General features: G+C 42.1%; 1 protein-coding gene across 4 annotated transcripts in view; it reads left to right on the top strand.

The window, feature by feature from the left end:
- Positions 1-8,712: 8,712 nt before the first annotated feature.
- The window catches only part of hells (helicase, lymphoid specific), a 118,361-nt gene continuing 101,266 nt past the window's right edge, over positions 8,713-25,807 (top strand). Inside the window, exons 1-5 of one of the 4 annotated variants that reach the window (XM_069900837.1) lie at positions 8,713-8,896; positions 20,233-20,677; positions 22,355-22,477; positions 23,559-23,603; positions 24,677-24,716. In XM_069900837.1, coding sequence (XP_069756938.1) covers positions 20,243-20,677; positions 22,355-22,477; positions 23,559-23,603; positions 24,677-24,716 — 643 coding nt within the window. In that variant the 5' untranslated portion in view covers positions 8,713-8,896; positions 20,233-20,242. The other 3 variants (XM_069900836.1, XM_069900838.1, XM_069900835.1) reach the window with 3 other exon arrangements.

Raw genomic sequence — 25,807 nt, 5'->3', positions numbered from 1 at the left:
GTTTGTGGACAATGACTATCAATAGTTATATCAATTAAATGTTGTACCTATATTGAGGCAGATTGAAGCAGACTTAATTAAATGGAAAGATCTTCCATTAACTTTAATTGGACGTGTTAATTGTATTAAGATGAAAAATATCTTTCCTCGAATTCAATATTTATTTCAGTCAATACCTTGTTTGCTTTCAAAGAGTTTTTTTCAGGATTTGAATAAAGCAGCACGAGAGTTTTTGTGGAAAGGTAAATTAGCTTGAGTAATGATGTGCATACTTACTTGGAAATATGCATTGGGTGGCTTACAATTGCCACATTTTCAAAATTATTATGAGGCAGCTCAGTTGAAGTTTATTAGTAGATTGATGGATTTGGATCAACCTCCTAGTTGGGCTAAGGTGGAGATATCATGTCTACCTAGAATGGAGATACATGAATTTATATTCTGTTGGAATTTGATTTTATTACAGGAATATGATATGTCAATACTGAAACATTTATTAAAGATTTGGATAAAAAAATAAAATTTTAGTGTCGAAAGCTAAATTACCAATTTTAACTCCATTATACAATAATCGGCTTATTCCTTTTTCAATGTTTAATAGTTATTTAAAGATTTGGAATTCTAAAGGTATAAAGACAATACAGGACTGTTTTGTAGAGGGACAATTTCTTTCTTTTATTCATTTGAGAGAATGATTTGAAATACCTTTAAATTCTTTATTTGTGTATTATCAGCTTAGGGCTTTGGTAAAAGATAATTATGGTAGAGAGATGTATTTACCTACTTTGTCAAAATTTGAATCTTTGACCCCATCTATACCAAACAAGGGTTATGTTTCAGTTATGTATAATTTATTACAAGACAATATGGATAAGTCAGATTGGGAAAAATCTAAACTTAAATGGGAGACTGATTTAGTGTTTACTTTTCCTGAAGATGATTGGGCGAACATGTGTCAGGACAATGTAATTAAATTGACTAATGTAAGATATGGTATGGTCAATTATAATTTTTTACATCAATTGTATTTGACCCCGGAAAAGTTAAAAAAAATATGATTCTTGCTTTAGATGTGGCTTATGTACTGGTACCTTTTTACATGCTATTTGGACCTGTGTGAAAGTCCAACAATTTTGGCAAGAAATTAAAATAATTTTGGAAAAATTGTATAATTTTAAACTACCTTTGGATCCAATGATTTTTTTTGTTAGGAGATTTGTATTCATTCAGGGGAATGGGTTTGGATAAAGTTCAAATTGCTTTTGTACGTTTGGTGTTGTTGGTAGGTGCGTAAATCTGTTGCTATTACTTGGAAAAATGATGTAGAAATTAATATAATATCCTGACATAATGAATTGAAAGCTTGTATCATTATGGAAAAAAAATTACTTATAATTTACATGATAATTATTTTTTTTTGTTGATAAGTGGTCTCTGTATTTGAAATATATGCAATTAGATATATTTTGAACTGTTATTAACATTTATATTTTTAAAATATATATGATTTATATTTTTGGCTCCATTTAAGGGGGCTAGCTGAAGGGGTGGGTGGGAGGGGAAGGGGTTTTTTTAATTGTGTTTTTAAATTTTTTTTATGTTTGTTGTGTTTTTTTAATCTATATAAATCTTTGTAAAATTACTTTGTTTGAATATTTAGATTGTATGTTATACTTTTTACTTATCTTTTAAATAAAGTTTAAAAAAATGTTCTTTTTCGTCAGTGGACAATGTCATGATAATGAATATGTATGAGATATACCGGAAGTCACGTGGTATGAGAGAGAGATAAGAACACAAGCAGGAGAACAAAGGAAACCGGAGAATAAAAAGACACAAAGAAGTTTACCTGATAAACTTGTGTTTAATGTTTTATTAACTTCACATTTCGGGCCACAAATGTGATAATTGGCGACGAGGATGAAAGAAGCTTGAAGAAAATTAAAGACTAAACAAGATTACAGTGGATTACAGACAACTTCAAGGTGATAAGAATTTTCTCTGTGACTCAGTACTTTTGGGGCTGGAATATTTCCTCATGGCAGGTGCAAACGGTGACTTTCTTACACATAGTGGAATTGCTCATTTTGACCCGACTGGTGATGCAAGCACTGTAAGTGTAAAGTGGAAGGCATGGCTGGAAGAATTTGAATCCTACGCCGACAGTCGTGGCCTATTTTTAGATACCGGTACAGTTGAACAAAAAGCGCAGAGGAGGGCGTTACTTCTTTTCACTGCTGGACCTGCAGTTCGGGAAACATTTAAGACACTTTTAAATACTGGAAGGAAGGATGAGTACCGGAAAGCGGTAGATGCATTAAATGCACACTATGTAGTGACACCGAATGCTACATTTCAATGCCATTTGTTTCAGAGAACGAGACAAGAAGATGGCCAGACAATTGCTCAGTACGTGACGAGACTACGCCAGCTAGCTGTTGGATGCAATGACATGCCAGCTGATTTGGACAACCAATTATTGGATCAAGTCGTACAGCACTGTAGATCAGATAAACTCAGAAGACGTCTACTGAAAGAGGGAGTGAGTTGGAACTCACCGATGCTTTAACCATTGCTGCTGCATTAGAGGCTGTTGAAGGGCAATTTCATACCATGACCCTGAAAGACAACTCAAGCCAGCAAATTAAGAGGCTCTCACATCGCCATAACCAGCCAAGATATGCATCGACACAGGACGTGGAGTGTTATCAATGTGGAAACCGAGGTCACTTTGGAAAAGACCCATATTGCCCGGCCAAAGGCAAAGTTTGCAGAAAGTGTAGAGGTAAGGACCACTTTGCAAAGAAGTGCAAAAGCAAATCCAATGCAGACCAGAAGAGGAAGAGTACAACTTCCAAAGGCAAAGCCTGGGGGAAAGGAAACTATCCTGGAAAGAAAGATACCATTCGCCAGATAGATGGTGACGATGATGATACCCAGGAGGAACAGAGTTGTTACCAATTTACGTTGAATGAAGTACATCATGAGAAAGTCCCAGTGATCATTGGTGGAGTGACAGTTCAGGTCATTGTAGACTCAGGCAGTGACAGTAATGTGATTGATCGACATTTATGGGAGAAGTTGAAAAGGAAAAAGATCATCTGTACCTCAAAGAAGTGTTCCAAGAAACTGTATCCATACACAGCAACCAAGCCATTGCAGACCATTGGATGTTTTACTGCAACTGTTGAAGCTGGAGATAAGTACACCGAAGCAGAGTTTATGGTCATAGAAGAGAGGGGAGAACCATTGCTGAGTAGAAGCACAGCGCAAGACCTGGCAATACTTCATATTGGAGCTTGTGTCAATTCAATTCAGTCATACGAGGATATGAAGCAAGAATTCCCCGCAGTCTTCCAAGGAGTAGGAAAGCTGAAAGGTCGACAATTGAAGATAGCGGAAGATGAAACGGTCAAACCCAAGGCACAACCAATGCGCCGAACTCCGTTTGAACTTCGTGGGAAAGTCAAAGCCAAAATTAAAGAATTGATCGAACAAGACATTATAGAACCGGTGGAACATTCGACAAAATGGGTCAGTCCCGTAGTGATTGTGCCCAAACCAAAGGGTGGCATAAGACTATGTGTTGACATGAGAATGGCCAATGAAGCTATAATTAGAGAACGACACCCTATACCAACAGTGGAGGAAATACTTCAAGAACTAACTACCAGCAAGGTATTCTCAAAAATTGATCTGAAATGGGGCTATTATCAATTAGAGCTAGATCCAGGTTCCCGAGATGTGACAACATTTGTGACTCACTATGGATTGTATCGTTACAAGAGACTATCATTTGGAATTAATGCAGCTTCGGAGATCTACCAGTATGAAATCCATCGAGTGATTCAAGGCATTCCTGGAGTTGCCAACATTTCTGACGACATCATAGTCCATGCACCAAAAAGGAAGAGCATGACAAACGGTTGAGGCATGTACTATCTAGACTACAGGAGGCAGGCCTTACAGTGAATGGAAACAAGTGCCAGTTTGGTGTGTCAGAAATGGACTTCATGGGACACAGACTTACATGGGAAGGACTAAACCCTGCAGAGGCCAAGGTGAAAGCTATTGCAGAGGCACGTGCACCTCAGAACGCAACAGAGGTGAGGAGTTTCCTGGGATTGGTCAATTTTTGTGCAAAGTTCAGTCCTAATTTCGCTACAGTGGCAGAACCACTAAGGAAACTAACCAGGAAAGGTGTACCATTTCATTTTTGATCTGAGCAGAAGAAAGCGTTCACAGCGCTGAAGCAAAGCCTGACAGATGCAAAAACTCTTGGATATTACGATCCGGCGGCATCAACCAAAGTCATAGCGGATGCCAGCCCAGTTGGTTTAGGAGCCGTGTTGGTCCAGATGCATGATGGTGGACCAAGAATCATTGCCTATGCCAGCAGATTGTTATCAGATGTGGAAAGAAGATACTCTCAGACAGAGAAAGAAGCACTCAGACTTGTATGGGCCTGTGAGAGGTTCCATGCATATTTATACGGCATTGAATTTGAACTCATCACAGATCATAAGCCATTAGAGGTGATCTATGCACCTAGATCCAAACCATGTGCCAGAATAGAGAGATGGGTACTCAGACTACAACCCTACAAATATAAAGTAATCCACATTGCAGGGAAAACAAACATTGCAGATCCGCTGTCCAGATTGGTGAAGGATGGAGGTCCACAATCCAAGTCAGAATTGGGAACAGAAACAGAGAGCTTTGTACGCTTTGTAGCTATTCAGGCGACACCGAAAGCTGTGACTACGAAGGAAGTCGAGAGAGAATCCGAACGTGATCCAGAACTCATGGAAGTAAGAGAATGCATACAGAGTGGACAATGGGACAAGTGTACTCACAAGGCTTACATTCCCATTAGAGACGAACTTTGTTGCATCGGACAATGTGTATTAAGAGGTTGCAGATTGGTGATACCACAAAGATTGAGACCGAAGATCGTATCCTTAGCGCATGAAGGACACCTAGGCATTGTTGGTACCAAGCAAAACCTCAGGACCAAGGTATGGTGGCCAAGTTGTGATAAAGACGCAGAGAAATTTGTTAAAACTTGTCACGGATGTCAAATCACAAGTAAGAGTAATCCGCCAGAACCGATCCGGAGTACGCAACTTCTGACAGGACCATGGATCGACATAGCTGTTGATTTTATTGGACCCTTACCGACGGGTGAATCAATTATGGTAGTGATAGATTACTACAGCAGATACTATGAGTACGTGGTGTTGAAGTCCACAACCACTGAAAAAACAATACAAGCGTTAGCAGAGATATTTGCAAGATATGGATTACCTGTTACATTATACTCTGACAATGGTCCACAATTCACTTCAGAGACATTTGCGGAATACATGAGGACCACAGGTATCCACCATCATAAAGTAACTCCGAAATGGCCGCAAGCCAATGGAGAAGTAGAAAGACAAAATCAATCCATTGAAAAACGATTGAGGATTGCACACGCAGAAGGACAAAATTGGCGAGAAGCATTGCTATCTTATGTGGCTGTCTATCGAACAACGCCTCATGCAACCACTGGAAAAAGTCCTGCAGAAGCATTTTTTGGGAGAAAAATCTGCACAAAAATGCCAGAAATAAAGGAAATCCGAGACGACCAGGAGATGAGGGACCACGATGCTGAAAAGAAAGGTGCAGCAAAGCTGTACACAGATTCGAAACGTGGAGCCAAGTACTCAGACATCATGCCAGGAGATAATGTTCTAGCGAGGCATGAAACTGGTGGTAAGCTAGACACACCTTATTACCATCAACCCTATACTGTCGTATCCAGAAGTGGCAGTATGGTGACAGTCAAGTCTCCGACTGGAGAACTGTATAAGAGAAATGTATCAAGTGTAAAAAGGTACCAGTCCAGAGATATATCGAGCGAAGAGGTTGAAAGGCCAATACGAGATGCTGAAACTGAAAGACCTGATGATGTTCCAGAGGCAGTTACCAGCACTCCTGATGAAGTGACTAGAGCGCCAGAAACACCCGAAGCCGTGGTGAGCAGTATTTCCGACGCCGAGAGTGAACAACCGAGAAGCGACGACAATATCGCAGGCAGGCCGAAACGAAACAGGAAAGTGCCCAAACGATATGAAGACTTTGTGCCATAGTTTTAATAAGAACTTTGGGACAGTATTTAATCTTATATCATAAAGTGCATGTATGAGTGCTGTAGGAAGTAAATTTTATGTAGTTGAGTTATAGTATTACCATTAGTTACAATGTTTGTAAGTTTCCGAGGGATATTAAGTGAAGGTAAAGTTTATTTCTGATTAAAGGAGGGATGTCATGATAATGAATATGTATGAGATATACCGGAAGTCACGTGGTATGAGAGAGAGATAAGAACACAAGCAGGAGAACAAAGGAAACCGGAGAATAAAAAGACACTAAGAAGTTTACCTGATAAACTTGTGTTTAATGTTTTATTAACTTCACATTTCAGGCCACAAATGTGACAGACAACATTTTAAAACTTCGTTGTTCAAGAGATGCAACGTAATCCCAAAGAATGGATGTCGGGGATGGGGGGTAATTCACAAGCATTGCCCTCCCTAAATGAGTCATTGTTCCCTCCACCCACAGCACTAACATCGCTAGTGTCACTAGTCTCCACGTGAAATAAGCAGTGTGTTTGTCTGTTACATCAGTGAGGGGGAAAGTGTGATGGTGGCACATGTCGCTGAGTGAGTTTTCAAACATCAGCTTGTGACACCCCCATGCAGTTACCCTACTGCCCCCAATGATACGTTCTGAGCCATGGAAGAGGGTATTCTGTGCTTCACCAAATTCAATTTGAAGAACAATTCTCAGTCTTTTTTAATATTTTGATTTTCATAGACTTGCAAAATTCAAATAGTATAATCTTCCAACATTCATACAACATGCAGAGTATGTGCTTATTCCCCCCACCTCCCCCACCCTTACCCCACTGAAGAAAAGTCAATTAAATTGTAGATACAAATTTCGTTGGGGTAATAGACCCCTACAGAAACCTAAGAACGAACCTAGGGAAAAAAAAACTATCAGAATGGCTAAATAACAAAGGTTAAAAAAATTAAAAGGAAAAAAAACCAAAAAAAAGCACATTGCCTGCACCATGTCCCAATTTCTTGGTCACTTTTGTTTCCCTGCTAGGACGTATTGCTATCGTACCCCTATTTTGAAGGGGGGGGGGGGGAAAGAGTGGTGATTAGTCAATCAATCTGTGTGCCATTATATTTCAATTAAGGACTCAATTGGTTCTCCAACATTAATGTCCGCTACCTGACCTAGCTCGTTCCCTAACAGGAGATCCAGTATTACACTATCCCGAGTCGGTTCTTCTACTAACTGATTTAGAAAGCAATCCTGAACACATTTAACGAACTCCAGCCCATCCAGCCCTCTAACATCTGGTGGAAGAAATTGTACTGTGCCTCTTGTATCTGGTGTTGATGACCCCAATCACAGGTCTTGCAACCACTCTTCATTGACTGTTGTGCCCAAGTCTGACTCCCATCTCTCCCTCAACCCGGCTTCGGCATCTCACTTTAGAATATGCAATGCATCTTAGAAATAAATTTACACACATTCCCCCTTGGAATTAGAATCTCCATGTCACCTCATTCAGGTAGGGTAGCAATTCTCAGAGTTGTTAATTTTGTGCCAGTCCATGTTCAGTATACAAGTTCATGATGCTAATGTTGAGTGAGTTTCTCATTAATAAATATTCAATGAATGTTGATCTTGAAGTGAGATTAACTAGGTATCAAATTGCATTTTTGGGATTAGCTTTAGTGAGAAAATGTATAGTGATTACTTGGAAAAATCAGATTGATTTAAGTTTGCATCAATGGCATATGGGGTTGAGATCATATATTTCATTGTAAAATATAACATATAATTTATGTGATAATTTTTTTTATAAATTCCATTGTATATATTCTAAAAGAAAAAAAATGGATAGATATCTTATCCCCTCCCACAGAAATTCGAAACCCCCCAGAGAAAAGAAAGAAAGCAGATTTAAGGAAAGATTGAGAAAACGTACATGATACATTAAAAACATTAAAAAAAAACTATTATTCTTATATAAACAAAATTCACAGGTCTATCAAATATTACTAAATATTACCCACATTGCTAAAATTATGGAAAAAATATCTTTTCTTTCTTCTTTCTTTCGCTTGGCTTCGCAGACAAAGATTTATGGAGGGGTAAAGTCCACGTCAGCTGCAGGCTCGTTTGTGGCTGACAAGTCCGATGCGGGACAGGCAGACACGGTTGCAGCGGTTGCAGGGGAAAATTGGTGGGTTGGGGTTGGGTTTTTCCTCCTTTGCCTTTTATCAGTGAGGTGGGCTCTGCGGTCTTCTTCAAAGGAGGTTGCTGCCCGCCAAACTGTGAGGCGCCAAGATGCACGGTTGGAGGCGATATCAGCCCACTGGCGGTGGTCAATGTGGCAGGCACCAAGAGATTTCTTTAAGCAGTCCTCGCACCTCTTACTTATTTATCCAATTAGACATAATTTAAACACTTCCATTTGGCAAATCTGGTTCCCCTGGGACAGCAAAACAAACATCAGGTAGCAGGCGAGGACCTACCACTCCGCACAACGCACCTGCGCCGTCAGGAGCCCGCGCATGCGCACCCGCCTCCTCCTCCCCCTCCACCGTGTCACGAAGGATCTCCCATTCGGCGCTTGAAAAGAGGGAGGTTTCTGTAGTTGAGCAAGTTTACAGCAAAAATAAAAGGGATAATTGGGTGTGGGATTAAAGAGGAATATAACATCTAATAAGATTAATTCAGTCTACCCAAGAATACTTCAGAAATTCGACTGGCGTCACTAAAACGGAGAAGTGGCTGCCAGCGCACCCCTCAACTGGACTCGCCGGTAAATGGCGCGAAAATACAGGCCGGCGCGAGGCGAAACGCCGGGAGCGCGAACGGTCCGGCCGCTGGAGTCAGTGAGCGAGTGAGTGGCCATCGGCGGTGGGGAACATTGCGATGGAGACACAGGACGGTTTGGTTGGAGATGAGCAGAGAAGGGCAAGAGGCGGGGCGGGGAGTGGAGTGATGCCCGTAAGGTGGGTTGGTAACCATGGAAAGGGAGAGTGGACGGATGGGCCATTCTGGAGCGGGGCCCCCCCCTTCCATGCGGGAGCGGCCCCCCTCCCCCGCTTCCATGCGGGAGCGGCCCCCCTCCCCCGCTTCCATGCGGGAGCGGCTCCCCCCGCTTCCATGCGGGAGCGGCCCCCCCCCTTCCATGCGGGAGCGGCCCCCCCCCACTTCCATGCGGGAGCGGCCCCCCCCACTTCCATGCGGGAGCGGCCCCCCCCCCACTTCCATGCGGGAGCGGCCCCCCCCCCACTTCCATGCGGGAGCGGCCCCCCCCCCCACTTCCATGCGGGAGCGCCCCCCCCCCCCCCACTTCCATGCGGGAGCGGCCCCCCCCCCCACTTCCATGCGGGAGCGGCCCCCCCCCCCACTTCCATGCGGGAGCGGCCCCCCCCCCCACTTCCATGCGGGAGCGGCCCCCCCCCCCACTTCCATGCGGGAGCGGCCCCCCCCCCCCCACTTCCATGCGGGAGCGGCCCCCCCCCCCCACTTCCATGCGGGAGCGGCCCCCCCCCCCCCACTTCCATGCGGGAGCGGCCCCCCCCCCCCACTTCCATGCGGGAGCGGCCCCCCCCCCCACTTCCATGCGGGAGCGGGCCCCCGGTTCTCCCCTGTGTGCCCGTTTCCGAGAGAGCATTTGCATCCCCTCAGAGTATTGTGTGTGGCAATGAGGAAGGAGGGTTCATCCCATGATCATCAGGAACATGAACTCAAGGGAGAACTCGCATTTTGTTATGTTACAATGTGTATGATGTTGTTTCTTCCTTTACTTTAAAAAGCCAGATGGGAGGTTGCTATGGATGTTTTATGAAGAATATTCTTACAATTTTAAAAGTACTTTGTGTTCCTGTATTGACTAATCAGTATTAGTTTTTCTGAAGTTTTTATTTGGTGCTGAAAATGGTTTTTGGTTCTGGAAACTTCTCTTTAACTATGCCAGTGGCATGCAAACGTTGAAAATTTCTGTTACTGTGACTGGTTTAGTGAGTAGAAGATAACTGATTTCCAAAAGTCATAAAGTTAAAGATGAAAAATGATTCTTAACATTTGTAACACTTTTTTGTGCAATTTTAGGGGTGGGGGAGGGGGGGTGGGAAGGAAAGGAGCACCATGCAAATGTTTTGGCACCCCAAGAGCTTTCGCATAACTTTTACCAAGGTTTCAGACCTTGTTTACAGTCATCCTCAAGACTTGTCCCAACTATCCGCAGCCATGGGCTCCTCCAAGCAGCTGCCTAGCGCTTTGAAAATTAAAATAAATGATGCCCACAAAGCAGGAGATGGCTACAGAAAGATACCAAATCGTTTTCAGGTGGCTGTTTCCTCAGTGCATAATGGAATCAGAACCAAGAAAACTTTGAGAGAACTGCTTGTAGGATTGCTAGAAAGGCAAATCAAAACCCCTGTTTGAACTGCAAAAAATCTTCGGGAAGATTGAGCAGATTCGAGAGTGGTGGTGCACTGTTCGACTGTGCACCTGCACAAATATTATCTCCATGAAAGAGTCATTAGAAGAAAACCTTTCCTGCATCCTTGCCACCAAGTTCAGCATCATAAGTTTGCAAAAGAACATCTAAACAAGCCTGATGCATTTTGGAAAAAAGTCCTGTGGACTGATGAAGTTAAAATAGAACTTTTTGGCTGCAATGAGCAAAGATATGTTTGTAGAATTTCATGAAAAGAACACCTTTCCAACTGCTAATCATGGGGGTGGTTTGATTATGCTTTGGGCTTGCATTGCAGCCGGTGGCAAGGGGAACATTTCACTAGTCGAGAGAAGAATGTATTCAATTAAATACCAGCAAATTCTGGAAGCAAATATCACACTGTAAAAATTTAAAAAAAGTTGAAAATGAAAAGAGCATAGCATACAACAGGATAATGATCTTAAGCACAACTCAATATCTACAGTGGACTACCTCAACAAGCGCAAGCTGAAGGTTTTGTCATGGCCTCTCAGTCCCCCAAAAATTAGGATAGACCTCAAAAGAGTGCAAGATGGGCCAAGAATCTTTATTTGGGCAGCATGGTTGGCATATCAGTTAGCACAATGCCTTGACAGTGCCATCTATTGTACAAATCCTGTGCTGTCTGTAATAAGTTTGTGCATTTTCACCTTGTATTCATGGGTTTTCCTTGGATTTCCTCCCACAATTGGAAACGTACTAGGGGTGTAGATTAATTGGCTGGCCTGGACTTGTGGGGCTAAATGGTCTGTTACCGTGCTGTAGGTCTAAAATTTAAAAAAAATCTCACAGAAGTAGAAGCCTTTTGCAAGGAAGAATGGGTGAAAATCCCCTATGCAAGAATTGAAAGACTCAGCTGGTAAAGCATTTGCAAGCTGTGATGCTTGCCAAAGTGGGTGTTACTAAGTAACATGCAGGGTGCCCAAACTTTTGCTTCGGGCCCTTTTCCATTTTTTTTTGTTTTAAAAGATGGAAATAAAAAAGTAATCTTGAAATATTAAAGAATGTATTGTCTTCATGCCTTTTGGAAATCCAGTAATCTTTTACTTAACTATTTACAGTAACAGAAATTTTGACCAGGGGTGCCCAAACTTTTGCATACCACTTGTATAATGATCAGTTTGTTAGGCAATTCCTTGGTGCTTGGGAACACAAGAAACTTTAGATAAAACAAAATGCTGGAGAAGCTCAGCAGGTCAAACAATGTCCTTTACATAGCAAAGATAAATAGCAGACACCTTGATGAAGGGCTGAAACATCAGTTATGTAACTTTTAACTTTGCTATATAAAGGACCCTGTTTGATCAATTGTCAGACTCTGGCTTTACCCTACCCTTAATTTAGTCTATGTGTCGTCTGAGTCCAGCATGTTCGTTAAATGAAGTGATAGGAGAAGGTATTCGGTTCAACAATCAGTTTATTACACAGCACAAGAATAAAGTTTAACAGAGCTCTGGTTCAGTCATTAGTTCATAGGTCACCTGCACAGTGAGCTATTCCCCAAGACTGACCTCTACTTGTCCAGTCTCTACAGTTTATATAGCTCAACCTTATCATACAGAATAAAAGTTGGCTTCCTTTGCTAGATTTCATTATCATACAGAACAAAAGTTGGCTTTCTTTGCTAGATTTCTTGCATAAGATTTATCACAAGTAATTTCCTGCTCTGCAGATATCTGGGGTGTAGAGCTCCCATCTTAATCCTTAAGGCCAGAATATCCTGTTGTTTTGATCAGAAATCAATTCATACCCCAGATACTTCTAATTATTTCTTTGTTCTCATCTGGCCATATTCTTCTGTTCTACTCAACACCTCCTTCTGTCTTTGTTTCTGACAGTCTCTGTCAGGATTCTCTTTGTTCTTGTCTGGCCATCGGCTCCTGTGCTAATCAACTTTTGCCTTAATCTTCCTACTAAATTGTTTCATACATATCCTCTCTTTTGTATTTTGGGAGCAGAAAATTCTAAACCTACTGTAATCAGCCAACTTTGCTACATACTGTGGCTGCCCCTTGCTTACATTACTCTTTCCCTTCACCATGAGATAAATATTAAATTGTTACATAGTACTGGATTCATGTATACAAACTGAATAGTACATCAGCATATATTCTACATATTTTCTATGATTAATTAACCCCTATATTCCAACACTACTGAGCTTCTCCAGCATTGTGTTTTTACTTCAACCACAATGTCTGGAGGCTTGTTTTGTTTTACTACAAGAAACTTTAAATGCTGGATTCTTAAACAAAATACCCAGTAAAATGAAAACAAAATGCTGAAATAACTCAGCAGGTCCTGCGGCCTCCATAGGAGGCAAAGATCCATAACCAATGTTTAGGGCACACATGTCAAACTCCGGCTCGCGGGCCAAATTTGGCCCGTGATATTATATTTGACCCGCAAGATCATACTAAATATATATTAGAGTTGGCCCGCTGGCCGCCGCGCCAGTATAGCGCATGCACACTGAAGGTGAAAATGAAGACGCCGGAGGTGTGGAGGGATCTCAGAGTCCCGAATCCCGGGGATCGGAGCGCCGCACTCAGCCTGCCCGGCTCCCGGACACACAGACGCGTCTGGAGTTGGGGATCATCCTCGCTGGGTCTGCGCTTCAGCGGCGACGCCGGACTGAACGTCTCATTGGCGATGCCTTCCCCCTCGCTCCGTGCGTGGCGGACCCTGCCTCCCGCTCCTTTTGTTGGAGACGAGCCCGGCGCCGTGAGATCGCAGTTTAATCCCTCTCCAACCATGGGAGGAGGGTGGGAGCAACGTGTTCTTCTCAGCCAATTCCTCCTCCGCCCCGGACGCCGGCGTTTCAACGGGGGGTTCGGGTGCCTTCGTCAGGCGACCGACCTGTTGGTCCAAGACAAGGGGAGAGCGTACAAACTCCACACAGACAGCACCTGAACTCGGGTGAACGTGGAGCTGTGACCCCACATTCCACATCAGGACTGTGTGTAAGATTGGGAGCAGTGAGACGGAAGCTTATTTTGTTCCTGTGATTTAAGCCTTTCTTGGGGTGGGGGGGGTCCTTCTCTGACCACTTGCCTAACAATTAACCTAATGTGGAGTTACCACAATACAACAGTTCTCAACCTTTTTCTTTCCACTCGCATCCCTGTGCCTTTGGTGCTCTGTGATTAGTAAGGGATTGCTTAAGGTGGTCTGTGGGTGGAAAGAAAAAGTTTGAAGACCACTGCTTTAATCATCCCTCATTGACTCGTCATGTGCACGGTTTCAGAACGCTAAAGGAAATGGGCCAATGACAATGAAAGAGTTTATCCAAAGCTATTATTAAACATTTATTTTAATAAGAAAAAGTTTAACATTACATATGTTGAAAGAAGAGAAAACATGCAGATGTTGTTGAAAATTTTCAATAAATATTTAGTTCGGCCCTCGACTTAGTCCAAGTTTTTAATTTTGGCCCTCCGTGAATTTGAGTTTGACACCCCTGGTTTAGGGCCTGAGCCCTTCATCAAGTTATGTACAAAAACTCAGCAGGTCCCTGAATAAAAATGCTGGGGAGGAACATGGGCAAAAGGAGATAATTGGACATGGATATGAGAGGAAAGGTGAGAATTTATCAGGGGAGGGGTGCGGATGTGAATGCAGATCTGGGATAAAGGGAACAGGAGAGAAAAGGCCCTTTTATAATGAAAATTAGCAATTTGTGATTTGCTGCAGTGCCGCCCTGTTCTGTGGATGTAGAAAAGTGAAGCACTTTTATTATTTCAACTGAGTCCACATTCATTTGCATTGATTTGTGTTAGGAATGGCTTTTTAAAAAAAAACTCATTTATAAAATGCTTGACCTCTTAATTCCCATTGCACATTTCAGTCAATGGAGCACCCATTGGCAGAGCAATTCATGTTATTGTTTTCACTATAAACTTCTTCACCTCTTTCGGGGTTCAGAGCTTTATTTACAATTTTTGTTTTAATTGAGCCCTAATTTCAGAATCTTACTGGGAATCTGTCCTGGCAGCTGCCAGGAGCCATGGGATATCTGTTGCAGACTAGTTTACCATGAGCTAACCCGGCTGGGGGTCTTGCATCTGTAATAGAGCCATGTTCTTACAAATTCCTTTTTTTAAAAAAAAACGATGCCTTGTAAATATTTGTGAGAAAATGTACATGAACTGACCGAGTTTCACTTTCTGTTGCAGTTTAATTTTCAGTTTAATGTGCATTGCACAGCATGTGAAAAATTGGTTGAATTTAAATCATTTGCTCATGTGAAAGAAGGAAAATGAGCTTGTCTGCAGACAAATCTCAGGAGTGGGCAGACTCACCTAACAGCTCCCTCCTTCCAAGCATCCACATTCAGTTTAAGGCAGTGGCTGTTGCCCCCATCCCTATGACACTGAGGAAAGTCGCTCTGAACTAAGGCTGCTATTGAACTAACCCGAGAAGCTGCCCAGAGTTTAACACTTGCTCGGCTAGATGTTGCTCCCTCAAAGAGGGGGGAAAAATTCCTATAAGAATGCTTAAATGAGCTGCAGTCATTTGTGAGGAAGTCATGTGCAGGCAGGCAAGGGATATCCCGGTTAAGCTCCGTCCAGCGTCCAGCCACCCAGCTGTGCGGTTGTGTTGGGGGGCGGTTTCAGGTTGAGGACATCATCGCAATGTCATCAGCCATCCCCTCCCCCCCTTCGAGTCGGTTTCAGTGCTCATCCGTTTAAGCAGGAGGCGGTGTGACTTTGCTCCAGGAAACCTGGAGGGAATTGAACATGCGGATCCACCTTATATAACCATATAACCATTTACGGAGCGGAAACAGGCCATATCAGCCTTTCGAGTCCGCACCGGTTCACTAGAACAACTCCACTAGCTCAAACCTCCCGCTCACTGCCAATAACCCTCCAAACCCCTCACCTCCATGTACACATCCAACCTTCTCTTAAATGACGCAACTATCTCATTCGGAAGATCGGTCCATTCTGCTACCACTCGCTGAGTGAATATTCACGCAGGTGGGTGAAGTGTATAAAAGCCAGAGATCATCTTGAAGGCTCTATGTAAAAGTGGCTAGAGGAGAAAGAAGAAATATGGATAAGAGGGAGCCAGGGTGGGGAGGAGGGTTAACTGAAACTGGAGTTTACATCATCACCTTTTGGTTGGAGAGTGCCCAGATGAAGTGTTGTTTACATGTCTGCTCATGGTTTACTAAACTGCACTAGACGGGTTGCCTGCAGATGGAGGAACAAGAAGTCTTTCTGGGGATACCCTTCAACCAGATGGTGTTGACTTCACAAGATTTTGCTGTGCTGTCTGCTCCCTACTTTCCCAGCCTTTTTATTCAGGTGCCTGCCTGCAAAAATTCTATTTGGATGCTGTTGAGTTTAGTCCTTCCTGATTGAACATGGTATGCTATTCTTGAATAGTGGCTCAGCCACAAAACGTCAGTCATATATCTTTACCTCCTCTGGACACTGTGAGACCTGCTAATAAATTCCTCCAACATTTGTGTTTTTACTGCAATTACAGTGTCTGCAGACTTGTTTCACTCCAGAAACTAACTATCCCTTTCATAATTTTATAAGATAGAGCCAGGAAAGTTCTTGCATTTAGTCAGTGAGACTAGGAGTAGATTGAGGATGGAGATGAAGAGGAACTGCTTCTCCCAGAGATTAGTGAACTTTTGGAATTCTTTGCCTAAGAAAGTAGCAGAGGCTACCTCATTAAATATACTTATTGCACTGATAGAATTATCCACATTAAGGGATTTGAGGTTTTTGGGAGAAAAAGGCAGGATGGTCGTCTGAGTTATGGCCAGATCTTGTTAAAGAGCATGCTTGACAGTCTCCCCAAGTAGAAAAAAAATACTGTTTCCTTGTTGGTTCAATGGGTAAATGCAGAATCTTTATTGTATTGAACTGCAAAGATGGAGGAAAAATGTCATTTTTATCTCTGGAGATTCAACACCGTTTTCACAAATGAACAATAAATGTTGTAATAGCTCAAGCTAGTAATGAAGAATAAATATTGGCCTTGCCAACAATATGAGTGTTCCGATACATGAATAAACATTATAGCCCATGTGGGTGAGATGTTGGAGATTCTCTTCAAATTACTGACCTCTCTTTAGCCATACTCCGAGAAACTGCTCGTGTCAAAAAGTTGAGAAAGGGTTTTGGAAAGAGTAGAAGCACTTTCTTTTTCGCTGGTTAGGTAATTTGATCAAAGCCTCTTGATGTAGGGCTTTTTGTTAAATACTGCAGCTTTGGAATCACTCTTGGTTTTGAAGGCAGAAGAGCAGTCCATGTTTCTTATTCAACTAGATTTCTTTACTAGAGCCTTGTCACTGGTTGGAGAAACATCCTGCACAGTGAAAATGATTGAACACGTGTGACAAGAATGTGTTTTCCTTAGATTGTTCAGTAGCAACAGAGTGTCACTGGTGGTTCTGTGCTGCAGACCACAAAGCATTTGGGATCTCTGCTTGAAATTGTATCTTTTTTGTATCTGTTTTCCTGAGAAATCCAAAAGTAAAGAAAGCCAGTGATATTACTATGATGTACAGAATTATTGGAAGTAAAACCAGAAGTTGGCAGAAATGTGATCAATGTACAGTGGCTGTGTATGTTGATCACAGAAGTCGCTATGCAGTTTTGTCTAAAAGTTGGAGGCTATGTAATCAGGTTGGTTAACTGCGATTCCTTGACGGATCCACTTAGTTCTGCTTTGGGATGTACAATGTTGGTTGATTTATCACGACACTTGATTGATTTTTGTACATTATCTTAATGTTGTTGTCACTCTCTTCTCTTTGGAATTCTTTGGAAAACATGACTGCAAAAAAAAAAACACATGGTCCCCCAAATAGTGAAGAAAATATGTCAGTGCATCTACTTCCTCGAGTTTGCAGAGGTTTGGTATGACACCAGAAGCTTTGGCAAATTTCTATAGATGTGTGGTGGAAAATGTGCTGACTGCAACTGCATCATGGTCTGGTATGGAAACACCAATACCCTTGAGTGTAAATCCCCACAGAAAGTAGTGTACACAGCCCAGGACATCGCAGGCAAAACCTTGCACACCATTGAGAAGATCTACAGGGAACGCTGTCATCGCAGAGCAGTGGCAATCATCAGTGGTCACCTAGCGCACACTCTATTCTCGCTGCTACCATTAGGAAAGAAGTATAGGTGCCACAAGCAGTGGCGTATCTATGGAAAATAGCGCCTATGGCAAGCACTGAAATTGTGCCCCCCATTAAGATTTCGACCCTTCACCCCACAACTATCCCTCACCCTTGCTGCGCCATCCACTTTGCCTTCCTTACCTGTCCTTGGCACTGTAGATTAATAATTAATGGACCTCCTCACAAATTAATAAAAACCCTCACTGCCTACTTCAAAGGCCAGCATTCGCTGAATGAAAGCAATGATCGGTGTTCGCTGGAATGGTGAATGTCTGTCACCGCCCTCTTACCTTTGGTGGAAAGGTGACTCAGCACTGAGTATCCGGTGGGAGAGGAGCAGGAAGATGCTGAAACCCATGCTCAAACTCATCCTTCAGCGCACACCCTCAGCCCTGGCTCCAACAGGAGGCAGAGGAGGATTTATAGTCTGGCATTGGGAGGTCAACTGTAGGCAGAGGGGAGTTCGAATTTAGGTAGGGGGAGGGTTCTGGTGATGGGAACTCTGGTGTAGGCTGAGGGGAGGGTTCTGAGTCGGGAGCTTTAGTGTAGGCCAAGGGGAAGGTTTGGAGTCTGGCACCGGGAGCTCCTTGTAGGCTGAGGAGAGGGTTTGGTGTCTGGTGTTGTGAGCTCTGGTCACCTGAGCTCCCAACTCCAAACATTTTCGGTGGTTATAGTAAAAAGTACTAATGCCAATTATTCTCTCACTTGTCTGAAATAAATTCAACAGGGAGTTGGGCCTGGGGTGGGGGTGAAGAGTGAATAATTTGTAGGCTCTGCTGGTGAGTGTGTGCCACTAATTGTCAACTTTTCAGCTGCTTGCTTTGCACACTGTAGAACTTTTTTACATCATTTTGGTGGGTGAGTGAGGACACGGGCACCTCCGAGGTGCACACAGGTCAGGCAACTGATATTGAGCGGCAGAGGGTGTCAACAATGCCTACAGTGAGTGCATTCATGTTCCTAAATAGCACATGCACGAGCTTATTTTAAAATTCTTAAAAGGATTGGTGATCGAGGACAGTGGTGTGCCCCCTTCCTTCAAGTGGCACCCAGGGCACATGCCCTGGCTGCCATATCCTAGATACGCCTAAGGCCACAAGACTTGCACCATCAAATTCAGGAATAGGTGCTACCCTTCCAGCTTCAGACGCAACAACAAATTCAATCAGAAGGCCCTTTCATAGGGTCAAAAAGCATATGAATGCGCTGTGGCCGGTTCCAAGGCGTCGATTGTAATCCCTCTTGGGGGACGGGTCAGTGGCGGAGTGCTGCACTCCATTGCCTAACATGAATGTAATGCTGTTACAAATGGCTGGCTGGGGGCGAGCTGATGATGTCGTGGTGATATATTCAGCCCGAGATGCAGGAGCTGATAGCTTAGCGTATATGAATGACATCGACATGGTGGGTGGCGCTATGGTACCAGTTGCCTTGTCTCTGGAGCGCTCTACGAGGCGCTGTTCAACATGAATACGCTATAAGAGCAGCCTTTTAGGGCTGTGCCAGGAAAGTGAAGTTTATATTTTTCCCTACCTGCCTCCAGGTGGAGGCTTGGAATGAAAGGGCCTCCTAGGGACTAATTTCAGTTCTCTTACTATTGCACTTTATTATGTTTTAAAAAAAAAAAATCTGTATTGCACAGTCCATTTGTTTACATTTATTTGTGTACAGTTTTTGCACACTATCAGTCAGTGGTAATTCTGCCTCACCCGCATGAAAAAGAATCTCAGGGTTGTACGTGATGTCATGACTGTACTCTGACAATAAATCTGAATCTGGTGTTCACCTCACTGCCTTGGCTGAAGGCAATTGAGTTTTATCAAATGCAGCACTTGTTCTTCTAAAGTCAACCAGGTACGAGTTATGGAAGTTCTAGCTTAGCATTTTTAGCAGTTGGCTGACAGTAATATAAACCTCTTTCTCAAAAAAAACACAAAAATTGCAGAAGCTGGAATTGAGCAGTGCCCTCTCTGTTTCCACTTTAATTTTGCTGTTGTCTCCTCCTAAACTCTCACTCTCTCACTCCCACCTGTCTTTCCACCTTCTGTTTGTTGCAGAAATTAAGTCAAAGACAGACTGAGGTTCACTCTAAGAGTTTTAATAACAAGATATCATGCCTGCAGTAGGTTCCAGCATTTGTACAGTAGAAGATAGACAAGCTGGCCTGATTGTTTTCACATTCCTTGTTAAGTGTCTGAAAATCTTTCAATAGGGAATGTTTGATGAACCTTTTAATGGGTTAATGTAGTCTTTTACCATATTTGTGTTTTGATTCTGAAGGTTGTTCTCACTGGCATCAGTCGTTTTAAATTCAAGTATCTGCTCCTGCCCTAAGTAGTGTCAACCTTTTTTACCATACTTTTCAATACCGTATTGCTTCTTGGCCCATCCCAGCTTCTTTCCAATTGTCCCTCACTTTATATTGGACCTCCTGCTTTCATCTCAATAAAGGGTCTGTCCCTATCTGAAATATTTTGCTTCCTGCAAAATCCAGGAACATTGAGATGGCCGACCCCAGGAATGGCGAGGCGGACGACCCCAGGAATGGCGAGGCGGACGACCCCAGGAATGGCGAGGCGGACGACCCCAGGAATGGCGAGGCGGACGACCCCAGGAATGGCGAGGCGGACGACCCCAGGAATGGCGAGGCGGACGACCCCAGGAATGGCGAGGCGGACGACCCCAGGAATGGCGAGGCGGACGACCCCAGGAATGGCGAGGCGGACGACCCCAGGAATGGCGAGGCGGACGACCCCAGGAATGGCGAGGCGGACGACCCCAGGAATGGCGAGGCGGACGACCCCAGGAATGGCGAGGCGGACGACCCCAGGAATGGCGAGATGAATGATGTGAATGAGATCATTACAGCCAGCATGTTGGAGGAGGAAAGGCAGCTGGAAGAGGAAGGTCAGGAGGAAGAGAAGAAGCTGATTGAACAGGTAGGAATCTTTATTAAGTTGCTGGGGATCCAGGTCCATAACTCCATGAAAATTGCTACATAAGTTGTTTGGGTGGTAAAGATGTCATTGGTTGAGGCATTGAGTAGAAGAGAAAGGAAATTGTGTGGCAGCTGTGTTTGTCTCCACTTGGGGTATTGTGTGTCATTCTGGTTACCCTATTACAGAAGGGTTATACCAGGATGCCTGAACAAAAGGGGGTGAGTTCTAGGGAGAGATTGGACAAACTTGGGTTGTTTTCACTTGAGATTGTTTGAGATTGAGATTGTTTTCACCTGATTAAAATTAAGAGGCATACATTGTGTCGATGGTCAAATCTTTCTCCATGAATGAACATAGAGAGTATGTGTAAAAGATGAGGGGAGGAGTTTTAAGGTGATTTGCAGGGAAACTTTTTTAACATAATGGTGGGTTCTTGGAATGCATTACCATGAAATGATAATAGCATTTAAGAGGCTTCTAGATATACATGAATATACAGGCAGTCAAGGAATGTGTGTCATGTACAAGCTGCAGAGTTTTAGTGTAGTTTCAACATCTTGCTTGGTGCAGTCCTTTTTTTTTTAAGACTACAATGTCAGGAAAATTGCTGAAAAAATCAACATAATTATTGCCCGTGTGGTTGTTTACACTGGGTGTCTTTTTAGACCACAAGTACCTGCGTGCAATAGTCTGTGGTTGGACATGCATTAGAATGGATGACCGTCAACAAATTTTTCTGGTAATATTTACTCTATGGGCCTTCTCCAAAAAGTTGTAGGGGTCCTGCAGAATAAATAGGTGCAGGAATTGACTCCAAATTGTGCCATGATGTGCCTGCAGTCTAAAAACCAATATCGTGGGCTGAAGAGGTTGTTTTTTTGCTGTACTCTAAAGTTGCATTGTAATATTGGCAGCTGCATATCTCTGGCTATTTGGACCTTCATTCACTTAATGAAATCTTCCAGCAGCTTTGGACATATTCATCATTTGAAGCTGGTTGTGATCAGCTGAAAAATGCCTCTGCATTAAATCTAATGTGGTGTGATGTTCAGAGTATTAGGAATTTAAATTCTGAGGAATAATTAAGTTGAACTTGTTTTCTTTGCCAAAATTGTGATGCTTGGATTGCCTGAAGACCATAAGAAATTAGACATGAAGGGACGACTAAAATATTTTTTACCCTGAGGCTCAAATGTTTCCCCCACCCCCATAGTTTTGAAGTGAAAATTTGTTTTCGTGTATTGTCCTGCCACATCTTTGTGACTGAGAGTGGATACTTTTTTAAGTAAGGAAATTAATGGATAAATGATTTTATGATTGGTCTAATAAACTGTAGCAAAAATTAAATACAGCAGGCAATTCTGCAGACACTAGTAAACAGTAAATTATTAGATCACAAGATGATCTATTTGTCAAAAGGAAGGCTGATAAGGATTGTGAGAATTTGCAGCCTCTACTTTAAACAGCAAAGTCTGTTTGAAAGCTGGTTCTATTGTCATTAGTACAGTGTAATGAAAGAGGATTAGAAATGCAGTGAAATGAACAGGTTGAATGGCAAAAGAAAATTGTTTTTTAAACATATATTTATGCTGTGACTTCTCTTTTTACAAAGAATGAGAGATGAATTGCTGAACTGCTGTTTATTTTTGTTCAAAATCTCATGATGTGCTTCTTCAGGCGAAAATGTTTTGGGAAAAAGACTCGCATGAAATGCGCTTCAAGCGGCTTGAGCATTTATTGGAGAAGAGTAATATTTACTCTAAGTTCTTGCTGATGAAGATGGAGCAACAGCAGCTGAAGGTAGCGACTTACTTTATTCTCTTGACATCGAGGCATATAGCTATTGAGGAGCATGATAGTTGGAGCTGAAAAGTCCAATAATAAATGGGTTGCCTAAAGCTGAAATGCTTAGATTCATCTTTTTACCTTGTACTTTGATGAGTCATGTAATGCTTCCAATGTTTCAGTATTCTGCAGTTTGTTTGATTTGCTATTCCAACAGTTGTGCAGAATTTTGGATCTGTGAAGTAAATGGAGAGCAAGAGTCTACAATAAGAATGTTGACATAGCTGATGAGAGAAACAGTTTGTTAAGTATGTGCTCTTCTAAATTGAAATAAAAATTTCATACTTTAGTGATAACCATACAGCTTTAATTTTCATTATTACTTGATGTGTTGCAGCTTCATGACTCTTGATCTTTGCCTAATCTGACCTTCTGAGTTTGGTGGCTAAAGCATTATTCATTGTATCATTAAAATAATCCAATAAGGCTCTTTGCTATATTGGAATGGTTGTGTACTCTTTAATAAGATGTTTACTTCAGTTCACTGTCCAGTGGTTCTTGGAAAGTGTGTCGTGTTGCTTTGCTTGTTAGGGCAGAACTAAGTATGGCAGCACGTTGGCGTGGAGGTTAGTGCCAGTGATTGGCACCAAGGTTCAAATCCCATGTTGTCTGTAAGGATTTGGTACATTCTCCCTGTGTCTGCGTGTGTTTTCCCTGGGGACTCTGGTCCCACCTTTCAAAACGTACTGGGGGGTGTAAGTTAATTGGGTGTTTTAAAAAAAAAAAAAAAAATTGGGCGGCATGGACTCGAAATGGCCTGTTACCATGCTATATGTCTAAATAAAAAAAATTAAAGTTCTGTTTGCTTTTCCCTAAAGTGAAAGTACATGAGCATCACCATTCAGAGGAATTTCTGTGTTGGGGAGCTAAAGGGAATTAATTAATTTTTCATGAAATTAATGAAATTAACCACATGTTATTAGACCATTCAATTTTGATGGAGAATTTTGTCTGCTTTATTTTGTTTTAGTAACTTGGGTATTTTAAAGGTAAAGGCACAGAACTTTTGGAACAACTTTGTCTTTGTTTCTTACAGGAGCAGAAAAGGAAAGAAAAGCTTGAGAAAAAGAAAAAGCTGCTGGTATTTGCAACTTGTAATTGCGTAGGGGAAGGGTTTACTTATCTCTGTTCTTTATCTGTTCCTTCTGGTAAGAAAAATTGAGGCACTCTTGCACTGTCAGACATCAGCAGCATTTTTGATTCCGCAGACTGCTTCAAAAGTTTAAATATTCTTCAGTGAGTACTGCCTCAATCTCTGTCTGCACCAAAGCATTCTGTGATTTAGCACCTTCATTGCAAAATTTTTTCTGTGCCACAGAGAATTTAATTGTCCATTCTGTGGTCACAGACTTCTGTGCTCTAAATATTTTTCAAAATGTGTACTTTTGAAGTGTGCTTCTCCAGTTGGAAAGCATATCACCTGGTTTTGCTTTTTATTGGAATTCACTCATGATGAGGGTATGGCTGACAAGGAAGAATTAAAAAAACTAACTGCTAACATCCATGTAAAGGTGCTGGCTTGAGTTGCTGCAATTCCTGTGATGAAAATAGTTTTGCACAGGTATTTGATGTGCAGAGTGGTTTTACTTGTGTTCTTTTATTTGGACAATCAAGTATCTTTCTGGGTCACTTTAGAGGGTGATTAAGAATTAACACCTTGTGATTCTGTTATTTTGATGACTTGGTGAGATTTGATCTCCAAGTCAAACTTGATAAATTAAAAAAAAACCGAAAATGTTTAAAAATTCCCCCAGCTGCTTTTTTGTAAAAACAAATTTTCTTAATTCGAGTATTCGTAAAGCGGGGTATGCAGTTCTTGTATCTTCACCTGAAATGTCTCTGGCCATGGATGTTGCCTGGTTAGCTGAGTTCCTCCAGCCCCTTGCTTGCTGAAGATTCCAGCATCTACATTTCTTGTGTTTCTTTCTTGTGGTTGGATTGGGGAGATTACTAACCATTGGAAGCCAGACTTGCTTGGGGAATGGGATGGGAATTTAGACTGATGGTTCGATCTTGGAGATTTTATGCAAGATAAAATCAGAACTGACTGATTATTTTGTGTTGGGGTGGTATTGCTGGAAAGGGTTGACAGTAAAGAGCTGATGATGTGGATAATGAAGCGCAGATATGACTACTCATTTTGTACGTTTAAAGGTGCAGGGAAACGACTTGTCAATAGAAGAGATCAAATCAGGTATGTATGTTTTTTTAAAACCACATTGATCTTGTGGAACAGTTTGTTTCCAGGAAGTTGAGCCATTTTTGAGTTGAACAGTCCAGCATACAAAAAATGATACACATGAAATTAATCACTTGTTCTGGAACACCAATGTTCTTGGGGTTTTTTGGTGAAATTGAATGTTTATTGCCCAACTCCAATAAAAGAGAAAATGCTTTGTTCATAATGATATTAGTAATTAATGGCCTGAAACATGAAGGGAAAGATGGATCTAATTGCTTGGTAGTCTGATTTCTAATTGACAAAAGTTGTAAATTGATGGTACATTTGTTAAATAGGGGTTTCACTACTTTGATCATTGATCACAGCAGCAATTCCACCACCCTCTCTCTGTTCACGGCAGCACTTGACCCACCCCCCACCCGTTCTCAGCAACAAATGCCACACCCTCCTTCATCAATGTGATGAATTCCCCACCAAGATAACATTACTTACCTTGATCATTTAGACGTGCCACTTCTAAACATCCGCTGTACCACAGGGTGGCCATCCTTAGTACTGCAACTTTTAAAATGGGCTCGCTTACGTCCTATCTCAAAGACGTTAAATGAAATTGACGTTAAGGGGTCCAATAACTTTGTATCCGAATTTGCATTAAATCGGGGTTCAACTGTATTTGTTTTTCATCCAATCTTGTTACAAGTGGAATTACATATTCTAGGGAAACCATAGATTTGGTAGCTTTAAGAAAATGGCATTCTGATGGAAATGATCACTGTTACAAGTGACTTCTTGTCCTGTATTTTGTGTGCCCCTTCCTTGGAATATAAAGGATCACTGATTTTGTTTTTAAATTTATTCAGTCATAGTCACAGAGTGCTCTGGGAAGTTGCCTGGACAATTTTCTATCATGACCAGAATCAACTGGCAAATGCCTGTGCATCCAGGAATAATAGCTATTCCCAATGTGATATGAAATACCACAAACTGCAGGCTGAGGAATCAGCAATGCAGATCAAGTCTGAAGCTCAAGATCCTAGCACATTCAATAATGTTTATGGTTCACTGGCAGAATAATTGAGTAATTTAGATTTGAGGACCTTAAA

This window comes from Narcine bancroftii, chromosome 10 (assembly GCF_036971445.1).
Source record: "Narcine bancroftii isolate sNarBan1 chromosome 10, sNarBan1.hap1, whole genome shotgun sequence".
Classification (NCBI taxonomy): domain Eukaryota; kingdom Metazoa; phylum Chordata; class Chondrichthyes; order Torpediniformes; family Narcinidae; genus Narcine; species Narcine bancroftii.
This window is presented reverse-complemented; position numbering and strand designations above follow the sequence as displayed.